The 15,511-nt window shown below is 38.6% G+C and overlaps 1 protein-coding gene across 1 annotated transcript in view; it reads right to left on the bottom strand.

The window, feature by feature from the left end:
* Positions 1-15,511, bottom strand: part of CDHR2 (cadherin related family member 2) — a 185,834-nt gene that overhangs the window by 167,287 nt on the left and 3,036 nt on the right. Inside the window, exons 2-4 of the mRNA XM_075209134.1 lie at positions 11,876-11,948; positions 9,501-9,566; positions 5,848-5,987 (exon numbers count right to left, since the gene is read on the bottom strand). Coding sequence (XP_075065235.1) covers positions 5,848-5,987; positions 9,501-9,566; positions 11,876-11,948 — 279 coding nt within the window. The remainder of the gene's footprint in view (positions 1-5,847; positions 5,988-9,500; positions 9,567-11,875; positions 11,949-15,511) is intronic.

Below are 15,511 nucleotides of genomic sequence, written 5' to 3'. Positions count from 1 at the left end.
AAATGAAATAATCTTTACCTTGGTCTGCAGGGGCAAACGCAGGATTTGTAGAGGGGAGTTTCCACACCACGCCGCCAATGGGCGTGACCAGCGTGCATGGGGGTGTGGCTATAATTTTAGACAGCGCTTGGCTGCTCTACAACTCTTCCTATCCCCATAATATACATGGGCAATGCTGCGTACACTACTGTTAGGTGCACGCAGCTCTCCCTTTTCAAGCAGAGCCGTGTGAAGCGGGGGCAGGGTCCAGCCACCTCAATTATACAGTGCCCCAGGCTTGGAGGCGGGTTTCCAGGCACTAGGAAACCCCCCCTCTGTTTGCCTATGGTCTGTAATAGGTTTATGTCCTCTTTCTGTATTGACTGAAACTAAATCCAGGGGGTTGTGTCTGTCTGCCCTTTGTCTGCTTTCTGCCATTTTCCAGTTCTTCTGGGCTGGCTTTGGAAATTGATGCCATGTCATGCCCTCAAGCTGTATGATTGACAGGACAGCTTTGGGAAGAATAATCCTGGTTTTGGCACCATTAATGTCCCCTTGTTTTCTAGTAAATAACCGTATTTATCAGCATATTTTGTTTATTATGACGTGTGGAAGCTTCCATTACTTCATATAAAAGTTAAAAGTAAAATATAATATATACTAATGTACATGATGTTGTTCCTTACAGTACAATTTGTCTCAAGCTAATTTATTTCTGGCTTGTTTTATATTGCTAAGGGTATCCTAACAAGAAAATTAATTACCATCTGGATGAAAGTGTTCTTTTCTTCTAGCCAGTACATAACGAATAAAAAGTCTATAACGCTACTGGTACAATGTCTTCAAATATGTTACTGGGTAGATGAAGTGGCTGCTGAGGTGATACATTGGGTCTGAGGTTGGGGGGGGGGAATCGTGACCGGGGAGGTGACGTGGCTGCAGGGTGGACATCTGATGATTTGGCAGAGGGGGGGGGGTGTCTGATGGATTAATATTTTCGTTTGAGAGTGGAGCAAACAAAAGAAAAAGACAACAGGAGAAGACACGGAAGCATGAAGAACTGTTCAGTCAATGTCCAAAATTATTTGATCTTGGATTCAAACCCAAGACAGGCACAACAGCAGAACAGCAGCCGGAGCTAACAGTAGCTGAAGAGCAGCCAGAGCCAACAACAACAGGAGAAGAGCAGCCACAGCCAACAACAAGTGCATCAAATGATAACACAATAACTGAGGTTGTCTCTGATAATACTGATGCCACAAGAGTTGAATCTGAGATTGTTCATCTGAGGAAAGATAACCTTGCATTTGAGTATCAAAATGACAATGGTTTGTGGACGAATGACAATATAACAAATTAGGCACGTGACTTTTGGTGCAAGCAAGGCCCCATGGAATGCCAGCAGCATGATGATGACTTTTCTCTATCCAAAAGAGAATACTCCGATCAGAGAAGAAAATGTTCATGTTCTTTGATATTCTGAAAACACATAACTAGTGAAACAATTAAACGGGAATGGCTAGTGTATTCTCCTTCAACAGGGAATGTATATTGCTTTGCTTGCATTCTCTTTGATGGTATTCATGGAGTGAAATCACAGTTTTCTCATGGTGGATTTTCAGATTGGAAACATACTTCTACACACATTTCAGAACATGAAAAAAGCAATGGACATAGCAATGGACCTCTAAGATGACATGGATTTCTAGGGGTAAAGATCTTGGACGAATTGATTTCATAATGGAAATTGAATTCACAAAGGAATACTGGGCAAAAGTACTGCAAAGAGTAGTTTCTACTATCAAATTTCTCTCATCCCGTGGATTGACTTTTCGTGGTGATACAGAATTCCTCAATTCTCAACACAACGGCAACTTCCTTGGCATTCTTGAATTACTTGCTGAATATGATCCTTTTCTTAGTTCACATATAGCAAAATATGGTAATCAAGGATGAGGAAAAGCTTTATATTTATCTTCAACAATATGTGAGGAAATTATAGAGATTATGGGAAACAAAGTTTCGAAAACCATTATAGAAGAAATCAAGGAGGCCAAATGCTTTTCCCTAAGTGTTAATTCAACACCCGGCAATTCTCATACTGATCAGCTGACTGTAGTTATTCGGTATATAAAAAAATCAGATCATAAGGTCGTTGAACGTTTTCTCACTTTCAGTCCCATCATTGTACGTCACACTGGAGAAGCTCTTGCCAACATTATCTTGAAATACTTTCACCAAATTGGTATTGATGTAGCTAATCTAAGAGGACAGTCCTATGACAACGCATCAAACATGTCAGGATGCATTACATTCCATGTGCTGCACACTCCCTCAACTTAGTAGGTGTATGGGCTGTGGAAAGCTGCATTGGAGCTATATCATTCTTTAATCTGATACAAAAATATACAATTTCTTTTCTGGTTCCACTCAACGATGGGCAGTAATGCTGCAGTGCATCAAGGATGAATAGGGAAGTCAGTCTACATTAGTAGCTAAAAGGACATCCGATACTAGATGGTCTGCAAGGGCTGATGCTGTAAAGACTCTGTCTAAAGGCTACAGCTCTTTTCAAGAGGTTTTTTTGCGGTTAATCTCAGAAGATGGTAATCAGAAAGCTGACACATATTATGAGGCAGATATTATTCTCAAGCAATTGGCAAAATTGGTAACCGTTCTCTTGGCAGACTTCTGGGCTGTCATACTTGAGAGGTTCAATCAAGTCAGCAAGTCACTTCAAGGTGAAACAGTGGAGCTTCAAACAGCTATTAAACTTCTAAAATCTCTACTAGATTTCTTTTACAATTGTCCCCAAATGTAAAGCGCTATAGAATATGTTGGCGCTATATAAATTGATGATGATGATGACACAGCAAAATCAGTTTGAAGTATTTGAAAGTAAAGCACAAGATAAAGTTGGAAATGGGCAATACTGTGATGAACAGAAACGACAATCGAAAAGAAAAGGAAGCAGTGTTGGTAATGCTGATGATATTATTTTGCGAGGAAGAGAGAAGTTTAAGGTGGAAACATATCTACCCATCATAGATAACTTATGTTCAGCTCTTGCACATCGCATTGAAGCATACAAAAATGTTCACTCACTATTTGGTTTCCTGGTTGAATTTCCAACAATGATTGATGCAGACATTTCAACAGCAGCAGCCAAATTTCAGCAGATTTACTCAGGTGACACAGAGCCTGAATTTGTGCCTGAAATTCTTCACTTCAAGAACTTTGAAGCGGAATTTGATGTATTCAAGCAAAATCCTCAATCTCTAAGGGCTTCTGATATCTACACACTTGTAGCAATTAACTTATTCATTCCCTAATGTTGCAATAGCTCTGTGGATTTACATGTGCTTGATGATAACTAATGTGACTGGATAGAGGAGTTTCTCCAAGATGAAACTTTTGAAGAATGCCTACAGATCGACAATGGCACAAGAAAGACTCAATAGAGTCGCTCTTATGGCAATAGAAAATGATATTCTAAAGGACTTACAATTTAACAATGTTTCAGAGCAATTTGTTTCAAAGAAATTACGCAAAACAAAGTTTTGATTTTTAAATGTTTATAAGTAACCTTGTAAGAAAAATTACATTTTGTATTTAACTTCTTTTTGGCATTTTGAAAATACTAATTTGGTATATTAAAATGAACACAGCTCAAACTACATATGCCCAATCCGATATTACTGGGGAGCCCCCAATAATATTGGATTAGGTATAAATCGCTTGACAAATGGGTGCCTCACAATACCCCTAGCCCAGGGGCCTACAGTGTCTTAATACGGCCCTGATTGTACGACAGGATGGTATTTGAGTTATCTGAGGTAATTATCATTTGTCTCAAATGGCCGTTGTTGTGACGTGTGGCATAGATCTGTGCTGTTAGTAATTAGAACAATGTCTGAGTGACTGCTATTATAGCTAGCTGCCAGCCCAAATTAGTAATCTAGGACAACAGGTAATCTAGGAGGTAATTAGGTTAGAACTTCCAGATTATGTGCAATGTGTATCCACAGTACTATGCTGGCTAAAATAGCATTGGGAAATGTATTAATATGTATCAATGTAAATGTTATTGTATCAAAATGTATCACAGGCTCAGATCGTGTAACACTTCAGTTACAATGTGTCAACTGTCTTAATGTTTCACACAAGCATGAAGTGTCATTCCTTGATGTAATATTGTAAGCCTTTGTTAAGTGTATCCAGCCAAATAGCTAACTCCGTCAAGCCATTCCATTGTATAATCAAGGTAACAGAAACAGTATGTCTACCAGTTAAATAATTTAAGTATATGATAGAAACCTGCTGATAGGGGGAAGCTTGAGACATTTGACCCTACTCCCTGTGTAAACAGCCAGGAATATAAGGAGAGCAGAATGCCAATAGATTCATTCTATCTTGGAGGATCCTGGTATATGAAATACCAGCACAAAGGACTCTGGGCCAGGCATTGGAGTGCCACCAGAGCAAACCCAACCAGCACAGGGTCAGTGGGAGTCAGTATCCCAGGCTGGGCAACATAAAAACTGTCTAGCAAAATGGTAGCGGAAATACTGCAGGAGGATAAGACTCTGAAGGATACTGAGATTGTTACTTTGGAGTGCTGACTGCAAGAGGCTGCTGGAGAGTACACCCTACCATTTACCCTGTACCTTGTGAATGTGTTATGGCGTTGAGCTGCGTAATAAAGTCTTATTTAACCACCGTCCCAGCTAAGGGTGGTTTCCTCACAATTGTAAGTGATCAGCTCCTTCTTGGAAACGTCCTGCTGCCTAGTGTGTTTTATCTGCTGTTAAGAGTCTATGATTTCAAGCATATCCTGCCAAACCCTGGATGTGTTGTTTTGTATTTTTGTTATACTACTATCTTAGGCCTTATTCTGCAATGTACAATGTATAATACTGTGCCCCACTCTGCAGCCTCAGAGTTCCACTATTTCCTTTCAGTGTGTGAGTTTGTACAGAAATAAACGTCATAATCGTTCACCTACTCCTCATTCTTCAGCAATCATTACAAACACACAGGCAATACTAAAAATAATCTACTAGTATGTTTTTGGAATGTGGGAGGAAATTGGAGCACCCAAGTAAACATATGCAAACACCACACAGATAGGGCCCTGGTCGAAATCAGGCTCATGAAACTCAAACTGAAACTCTGTACCACCATGTTATGGATTGTCATCCAGTGGTGCTATTAGTTTATACTGGTCATCATTTTTGACTCTCCATTCTATACTGTACATTACTTGTGGATTTGCACTGTATACTGTTCATAAGCTTATTGTACAAATAGTCATCAAATTTGGCTCTGCATTGCATACTGGTCAGATCAGGCTTTCCTCTATTTCATCATAGTTCTTTCATTTTTATTTAAAATGACAAGTTTTTACAAATATTTCTGGCTACGTCAATACATGCCTGTGACAGCTGTCTGTAAACACCGAACATCTTTAAAAAAATTCTTCCACCCGGAAGTCCACATCAGAGAAAAATCAACCATTTTTGCTTTCAAACTTGCTTCAGTTGACTCTTTTCCACATTATAGTTCCCTTGTCTTACAATATACAATAGAAATATCTGTTACACTCGCAAATACCTGTTGCAAAAGTAATCTAAGGATGCAATTGCAGAAGCCTTAATAAATTGTTGCCATCACTATAAGTGAAAGAGGTAGGTCATAAATAATTATCTTATACATTTACAATCCGCAAAAAACTGTAAAAAAAAGTCACTACCACTTTAGGACCACCCTCATCAATGAACTATAGCCCTATGTCTAAAACCTCTAAGGACATTTTTTATTTTACATCATCATCTTTTTTTCATTAGAACAATTTCTTTGACATCCTACCTCATAATCCAGAGGAATAATAAGTGTGACTTCACCACTGCTTGAATTACAGGAGAAGTAGTAGGAATCTGGTCCTTCTAAGCCATAGGTCAGAGGATCATTTTCCTCATCTGTGGCATTAATCTTGAATACTACTGTGCCTGTTTGAGGAGAGAAAAACCATGCAATAATGTCAAAGCCATTCATAATACATTGGATACTTTGATTTTATTTATATGGATCATTGGACAGTATGAATATGTCCAACTTTCTCTTTATTTTAGATTTTGTACACTGACACATCTTGTTTTAGTGTCTGCTCATGGGTTTGCAGATATGATATATTGGGATACCAATTGATTAACATATAATTTTTTTTGTTAGTTTTAAATAAGCATGGGGAAAGCAATAGTAACACTATACTTGTATAGGGTGAGAAAAAGCTATATCGCCAGCGAAAACACTGTTTTCGCCATCGATAGGGCTTTTTGCCTTTTGAAAAATCAGCACCGAATATCTTTGGACAATTGCAATTACTATTGAGTATTGAATGCTGTTAACCTCTTTATTGTGCACTTTTGCTGTTTTTTAATACGCACTAAATTGATGTCTTATATCAATGTAATCATCATCATCATCACCATTTATTTATATAGCGCCACTGATTCCACAGCACTGTACTCATTCACATCTGTCCCTGTCCCTTTGGAGATTACAGTCTAAATTCTCTAACATACACACACAGACAGAGAGAGAGAGAGACTAGGGTCAATTTTGATAACCCATAACCTACTAATATGTTTTTGGAGTGTGGAAGGAAACTGGAGCACCCGGAAGAAACCCACGCTAACACGGGGAGAACATACAAACTGCACGCAGATAAGTCCATTGAACTCATGACCTCAGCGCTGTGAGGCAGAAGTGCTAACCGCTTAGTCACCATGCTGCCCATATCATTATTGGATTTATTTGTTTTTATTTGTTTGTTTTATTTGTTTTTTTCTATCCTTTTTGCATTGTTTTATTTTTAAATACACACCATTAATTCACTGCCACTCTTAATTGAGGTCTATAACTGTTATTACTCATCAATAAAAAATATGTTATCACTGCATTTTATTTAAAAAAATCTTCCATTTTTGACAGCTATAGGACTTTCACCCTTAAATAAATATGCCCTAGTGTTGATTGTCTGTATTTCTTAATGACCTTAATGCCATTTTCATATTACAGTCAGTTCAAATGCAGTTGGTCACACAAGCATTGATTTTCTATTGTTTGTTTGTGATTTAGTGTTTGTACATATTTATCACATCAGAGTCATTTTATTGTGGATTGATGATATCATGCCATCTTTATTATGACATGATGATAGCATTTTGTCATATTGGTTACTGGCAAATTCTGTCACTGGCTATTTTGGATTCTGCAGAGGCTTATAAAAGGCTACTAAAATCTAGTTTCTTTATGAGCAATTTGTCCATCTCAGACTTGTTAGAGCAATTTTGTGTTTCTCATTCTATAACTTTTGCTTGTTCCTGACTCCTAGTTGCCTGTCTGACCCTTTGCCTGTCTTTACAATTTTTGGGTAAAAATTGTGTATCTAACCTGGATTTATATTTCCTAAATGTTGAAAACAGCCAGTAGTGCAAATATGGGAGACATTCTCCTGAAACATAGATATATATATTCTTGCATCCCTGATGTAAGTTATGTGTAATAACTGAAACGTTGGATTTGGACATTAAAAGCCAAATATTTAAAACATGTATGAAATCCTTGAGTGCTGCCTCACACCAGAAATATTTTATTTACTTTCCACTTTAAGGAAGGAAATCGTGGAAGGCAACAAGGTATGTGTTACCTTTATGCCTAAACGATTTTTTTTTTACATATTTAAAAATAAAAGACCCATTAGGTATTTTGTGCCAATTAAACACCTACCTACTTGCAATAGTTGGATAGAATCACTCCAGTACAGTGCATCTAGCATTACCTAAAACAAGAAAATCCACCTGTCCTACTGATTTGGTGGCCGGGCACTATATAGGGACAAAAGATACAGCACCCAGTTTTTCATTGAAAATTAAAATCCACTGACATTGACCCACTGGGGCACAGGCCATACCTTTCGTGTACATAAAGCTCCCACTTCCCAAACCAGGAGGACAGCTCATTCTAGAAGATGTTATACATACTCTACAATCTAGCCAACAATTGTACATAGGTAGGGGCTTTAATGGAAAAAGATCCATTTAGGCCATTTAAATGAAAATACCAATTAAAGGCGAATTCTTCCTAAATATATACCTTCGTTTTGGTCGAATTAAGTGAGATAGAATAAAATGTAAAATGTTACTTACCTGCAGTCTAGCTATTCAACAGATCCTCTGACATGTTTAATGGTCCTGAGCAGTAGATCCTCATTGTCAAAGCCTATCCCCCATGAACTCCTCATTCATATGAAAGGGAAGTTCACTTGGGAGGGGCTTTGACAACCCTGCGTGTTAGTATGAATAAGGCGTGTCATAGCAGCAAAATTATTTGGCAAATTGCTGATCAACTGAACGAGTGACGTTTCAAATTGTATCATTTCTCACCTAATGCCACTCAAGCAGCATTTTTAGTTTTGGGTGGATTTAGCCTTTAAGATTTGCATAAGTCAATTCACCTTCAATTGCATTTGGAGACATGCATACCCACTTTCATGTAGACATTATACATGTATACAGCTAAAGATATGTCAATGCATTAACATTGACATACATATACCAAGAGGATGCTGTCAAAAACACACAGCCAGTTGATGACTATTCCATACAGGTCAAAACATCTGACTCAAAGAAGGACTATTTGTAAAGTAAGAGGGACAGGGGAATTTGGGTACAAAAGATGGGTAGTTCCTCTAATACAGGGGTCAGGGAACTTTTTTACCTTTTACCCCGAAATATATTTAGATACGCTGACGTTACCCCCTTGATATGAATGAAGGAAATCATATATTATTAATGATTGGAATTCAAAATTTTATTTAATCTATTCAAAATTTGTTTGAAAGCATCAACTTCAAAACTTCAGGTTTTGATGTTGCTTCATTTTTGATTTGAGAGCATCAATATTGGGGCATATTGATGTCAGAGCAATTTGGATACAGTCTTCAGTGTCCAATCGATTTCTCTGCTTTGTTTTTATGCTCGTTAGAGTGGAAAATCCTTGTTCAGGAAGGTAGGTTGTCGCAAAAGGCAGCAACTTTTTGACTGACTCCTCATGGGCAATTTTCAATGCCTTTGCAGCTGTTGACATCCAAATATATGAGAGATCTGCTTTGTTTTCAAATGCAATACGTGCTTCATTATTACATCGAAGCTCAAGAAGTGCCTCTGCCAACCCTTGAGGCTCTTCTGGTACAACAGCAATTTCACATTTAAAGGGGTCTACAATAAAACTGACAGCATGTGAATCGCCAGCATTACCCCCAGAAATTTCATTTTTACCCCATTTGGGGTAATTTACCCCTGTTCCCTGACCACTGCTCTAATATATATAGTTGGGAAGTATACTTCTGTTCCTCTTCTAGGAATTATTGGTTTCTGTCCAATTTGCTGTACTAGAGTATAATATTGTACAAAAGAAAACATTGCAATGAATGCCTTATTTTGCAAAATTTCACTCACCAACATCACGGTCTTCAGGTATCAATATGGGATCCATATTAAACTGTGGCCTCTTGTTTGCAGATACTGAAAACAAAGTTATAATGTAAGTTATAATCATAAGGAACATAATCAGATGGAGATGGTATAGAAAATAGTCGAACCTTCTACCACTTTAGAGCCACCAGTTTCATTAAATGAAATATTTGTTTTTCTCCTATAATGCTACTCAGTTTAGCTTAATGTATGGTGTGTGTTTATCATGACAGGGGGATAAAACATAGGATGAGACCAGCTCTGAGTGGGTACACTTGGTCATAACAAGGACTGTTCCTAAATATACGCCCTCTCCATCTTTTGTTCTAACAATTATGCTCCATAAAGTGAAATTTCATTTTGCACTGCTCGGCAAAACTAGGTTCACCAGTGTGCCTACTCCATGCTTGGCAAGGTATGCCATCTTGCTTCGCAAGCACTTTAACATAAATCTAGGCACATTTGCGTAAAACAAGGCACACAGCAGGACCACAGCCATTTTGCGCTTTGTAAATTACTGTCTCTGATATTTAGCGTTCACTGATAACTTTGCACTTATTTTTAGGCATGTAGTTGTAATTTGTCCAAATTTGGTTAATTTTTTCCACCATTCCTACTTCTTTTGCCAACATTCCAGTGGATCCCAAGTGCAATAGGGCAAATTTGGTAGGCCTCCTCATAGACTATTTTCTGTCCATAAATTTTGTTACTGTTCCTGGATCTTCTGTGTCCAATTATTGGAGTATGTGCATCTTTTCTTTAATTTCTTCACAAATTTCTGTACTACATTATATTATATATATTATATTTTTTATATAATTCATTTTGTTACTCTATGAAGGTATTGCAAGTTTGGATAAGCATTGTTTGGAAAACAAACTTCTCCCTATTACGGTATTTGTTTGATGTTTTAAAATGCTCACTTTGCTAACACACTTGCAATAAGTGTGCTAAGGGCAGTTTTTCACCAAAATAAAAAGTAAGATATGAAATTGTAAAAACTGAGGAGGAATGAGGATGGGGAGTGCCTAAAAACGTTGAGTAACCTTAGCAAGACGCTCATTTTGACAGAACTGATCTGGCCAATCCAGGAGCATTTTGTTCCACAATCCAATATCAGCTTTAATAGCTGCCAGGATAATCAGGATAGGATAATCTGCTAGGTAGAGTTGATGGTATATATTTCTAGGTATTTAAGTTTGTGGGGCTACAATCTAAACTTTAAAGAGTCTTGGTTTTATCAGATTTATAGCCCTAGCTATATACTTTGATTTCTTGACAACAAGTTGGGTAAAGAGGTGATCAGCTTTGCTGAAGTGAGCATAATGTCATCAGGGTATATTGCTATTTTAGGTTTGGGGTGACCTGAGCAAATAAGTGAACCTTTATCACCAGTTCTTTGATAATAAGGGCAAAAACTAAAGAGGGAATTGGACATTCTTTCTGTGTCATTAGAGATGGTGAATGAGGGTGACATGTAGCCATCGGCAGAGCCTGCACAATGCATTGAAGTAGTTTAACAAGAAAGGGAACCTGGCCTTGGTGCATAGACCAAAATCAGTAGAGTAATTGTGATAAAGTGGAGGGTACCATTTACTATAAGATATCTACCAAATGAGCTGAGCAGAGAGTTTACAATCAGCTGATGCAAGTTAAGCCTTGGAATAGTGCTTGACTTTTAAAGAGATACGCAAGCCAGTCAATTGGGTCCCTTGAAGGAAAACAATGACGGCATTCTCCCTTCTGTAGGCATTCAGCACCAACATGCAATATTTAGGTGAAGTAACACTGTTGACCTTAATAGATAAAAGTTTTAGAGTCATGAGATAGTGATAAGAAGGAGTGATATACATTTTTCCCCATTGACTAGTGGATAAACATGATAAGGTACACTCCTGGATTGGGATAAAATACAGTGACTCTGAGGGAAGAGGAAGGTGACAGATAAGAAGGGAAGAAAGGGAAGAGCCTTGTATGGCAACAACCGATAGTGGGAAAAGTCTCAGGGAAATTAAGTACAAAAATAAGTAACAAGAAATGTATTATTGGGGATCACCATTTTTCTCTTACTCTCTTGTGCCAGCAGTTTGTAACTGTGTGTACATTTTAAGTTCAAAAATCTATAGGTGGTAAAGAGCATGAGACATTACATCAGCAAAAATGGCTCTAAATCAGCATTATTGGAATTGTTAGTTCAGGGGTGTAACTATGGGATCCTGCCATTTCTAGTTACACCCCTGGAATTCTGCTTTGGGAACACTAAATGGCAGTTCATTTTGATACATCTAATGAAGTATTCCTTGTTCTGTATGGGCTTTTAGACAAATAAAAGTGCCTCCAAAATAACAAACAATTGTCACCTTGTGAACCACCATCCATAAGGAGGAATGGCAGGAAGAACAGGAGCCAGGACATTCTCCCTGCATGTGAAGCCTGTAAACACAAATGATAAATGAATCCATGGTAAACAATATTATGTCATAATCTCTTAACTAGCCTTCACAAATCAGTTTTTCAAGTTGTTTTAGTAGTGAGACGTACTGTAACTGTGTCAGAATCCAAATGTAAATATGTATATGGAAAATATATTGTTGGAATAGACACTATCAGAGAGCAGACATGTTTTCATGGGTGCTACTTTAACCATACTTTCTGCCACATCACATTTTGTAATATGTATAGATTACTTTAATTATGTTATATTTGAATCCTGCATAAATATAGAATACATTGAAGATAAATATTCAGTTTTAATGGAAAACATAGATGGTCTTAAACAGGTTATACACTTTTGTACAGCCCCTTAATATAAAGTGCAGCTACCCATGTAACGGATACAGGGGTCATTCATATTAAATATAGATCTTCAATGACATACAGCTTGTTACAAAGCTCTCAGAAGCAAGCAAAGTTGTCACATTGCAACAAATGGGAATTCTCACCAACAAATGGAAGAGCTTTGTACAACTTTGGTAATTCAGTTAGAAAACCCAGTAACTAGTACAAAACGGGACGTACTAAAAGGAATGACAGCTTCAGCCTGCTAAAAGGAATGCCAATAGACTTCTATGATAGAAAAATGTAATTTTATGTATATTTTAAAAACTCTTATACTTTTTAAATATATCTTTCACCCACTTATTGCTAAGGTACTTGGTCATGTTTTACATGTGGAATGACGTGGAATGACGGACAATTACTATGGAATGACAGCTGTTTTCTACGCCATGTCAATGAAGAAATATCAGTTAAAAACTTGCATTTCTCCCAATAAAACACCCCTATTTCTCACACATCCCCTAATCCCACACACTAATCCCTTTGCACATGCGCCCCCCCCACACCTGTACCCCACCAAACAAGTCTCATAACGTGGAATGACGGACGATTATTGTGGAATGACAGCTGTTTTATACGCCATATCAATGCAGAAATGTCAAAACAATTGCTTTGCTGTCATGGAATACATCCCTATTTCTCACACATCCCCTAATCCCACATACTAATCCCTTTGCATATGCGTTCCCCCACACCTGTACCCCAGCAATCAAGTCTCATAGCGTGGAATGACAGACGATTACTGTGGAATGACAGCTGTTTTATACGCCATGTCAATGGAGAAATATCAGTAAAAACTTGCATTTGTCCCAGAAAAACACCCCTGTTTCTCCCACATCCTCTAATCCCACACACTAATCCGATGGCATATGCGTTCCCCCACACCTGTACTCCACCACACAAGTCTCATAACGTGGAATGACTAACAATTACTGTGGATTGACAGCTGTTTTATACGCCATGTCAATGCAGAAATGTCAATACACTTGTATTGCTGTCATGGAAAACACCCCTATTTCTCCCACATCCCCTAATCCCACACACTAATGCCTTTGCATATGCGCTCCCCCACACCTGTACCCCACCACACAAGTCTCATAACGTGGAATGACGAACGATTACTGTGGAGTGACAGCTGTTTTATACGCTATGTCAATGCAGAAATGTCAAAACAATTGCTTTGCTGTCATGGAAAACACCCCTATTTCTCCCACATCCCCTAATCCCAAACAGAATTCCGTCATTCCACGTTATAAGACTTGTTTGGTGGTGTACAGGTGTGGGGGAGCGCATATGCAATTGGATTAGTGTGTGGGATTAGGGGATGTTGGAGAAATAGGGGTGATTTTTGGGAGAAATGCAAGTTTTTACTGATATTTCTGCATTGACATGGCGTATAAAACATAGGGATGTGCACCGGCCACTTTTGGTGTCTCGTGTTTTGTGTTTTGGATTCGGATTTGCTTGAGGTTTTGGGTTCGGATTTGTTTCGCAAAACACCTGATGAAAGGTTTTGGTTCGGATTTAAGGTTTTGGATTCCGATTTATTTTGAAAAAAACATAAAAAGTGTTAAAATCAAGTTTTTTGGATTATTTTCACTCCTACGCTATTATTAACCTCAATAACATTCAGTAACAATCATTTCCACTAATTCCCAGTCTATTCTGAACACCTCACACCTCACACTATTGTTTTTAGTCCAAAACGTTTCACCGAGGTAGCTTTCTGGACTGCATAGTGCAGTGGTCCCGGTACACAATTTGGTACCGGGGCCACAATACCTCCGCCTTCAAATGGTCTGAATTCCACTGCACAGCTGCCTGCTCCTACATCCTCTGCAGCATATACAGGGTGTAGTTCGAGCATGTCAATACCTCTTGTTTTTGACGATGACAGGTCATTTTCATTAATTTATGATTTGGCAGCAACAGTCAACGTTGTTTAATATCTGATACGCCTCTATCTGGACTGCATAGTGGAGTGGCCCCGGTACCCAATTTGGTACCGGGGCCACAATACCTCCTCCAACTTTCAAGTGTAGTGTTTATAATTTATAAAAACTACAGTAGTTATAGCACGTCAATAACTCTTGTTTTAGACGACCATGGTACAGAGCATTCATCATTGAGATCCCATCAAGTATGTGAAAGACAGACAGCGTCGAAGTGTTATTTGTTGACTTTGTTAATCAAAAAATTGTCCCTGTTGCAAATATTCGTGCAATGAAGAGTGACTTTTTCATTTCCAGGCATGACGATGGGCTTTTTCATCCCATGGACATCAGCTGTTTCCCCCCCTGGTGCCTCATTTACAATAACCACATCACCATCCTCATCATCAAGTTCCTCCACAGCGCCAGCTACATCAATAGCCTCCTCCCGGTGTACAACATTGACACCTTGATTATCCAAATCTGGATCTACACTGTGGGTGATCCTTCCAACATATGCAGAGGATGTGCTGCAAATGCTGGATGGAGTCACCTCTTCCCGTACAGTGATGGGAAGGTCAGGCTTCACAACCAACAACACCCTTGGACTCGCCTTGGGGATTTGTGATGTCATCTGTTTAGAAGGCAGAGTTCTTTGCTGTTTTGTTGTTGTTGCTGACAGCATAACTCTCTTAAATTTTTTGTAGGGGGGGGAGGAGGAGGGCTTAGATCCTTGGGTGAAGCTGGACCACTAGTCATGAACATGGGCCAGGGCCTAAGCCGTTCCTTGCCGCTACGTGTCGTAAATGGCATATTGCCAACTTTACGTTTCTCCTCAGATGATTTTAAGTTTCTCTTTTTGCTACTTTTTGAGAACTTGGGCTTTTTGGATTTTACATGCCCTGTACTAGGAGATTGGGCATCGGGCTTGCCAGACGACGTTGATGGCATTTCATCGTCTATGTCATGACTAGTGGCAGCAGCTTCAGCATTAGGAGGAAGTGGGTCTTGATCTTTCCCTACTTTATCCTCCAAATTTTTGTTTTCCATTATATGTAGCACAAGAGAGCGTACCCCTAAGCCACACACACTCGGCAAAGCCTCTAAAAATTATATGCGGCACAGGAGAGTACCACTGGACTTATACTGCTGAATCAGTGAACTTTGTAATATAGCAGTACCACTGGACTTATACGGCTGAATCAGTGAACTTTGTAATATAGCAGT

The sequence above is a fragment of the Mixophyes fleayi genome, chromosome 4, assembly GCF_038048845.1.
Source record: "Mixophyes fleayi isolate aMixFle1 chromosome 4, aMixFle1.hap1, whole genome shotgun sequence".
Taxonomy (NCBI): Eukaryota; Metazoa; Chordata; class Amphibia; order Anura; family Limnodynastidae; genus Mixophyes; species Mixophyes fleayi.
Note: the sequence above shows the minus strand (reverse complement) of the source record. Positions and strands in the feature narration are given on the sequence as shown.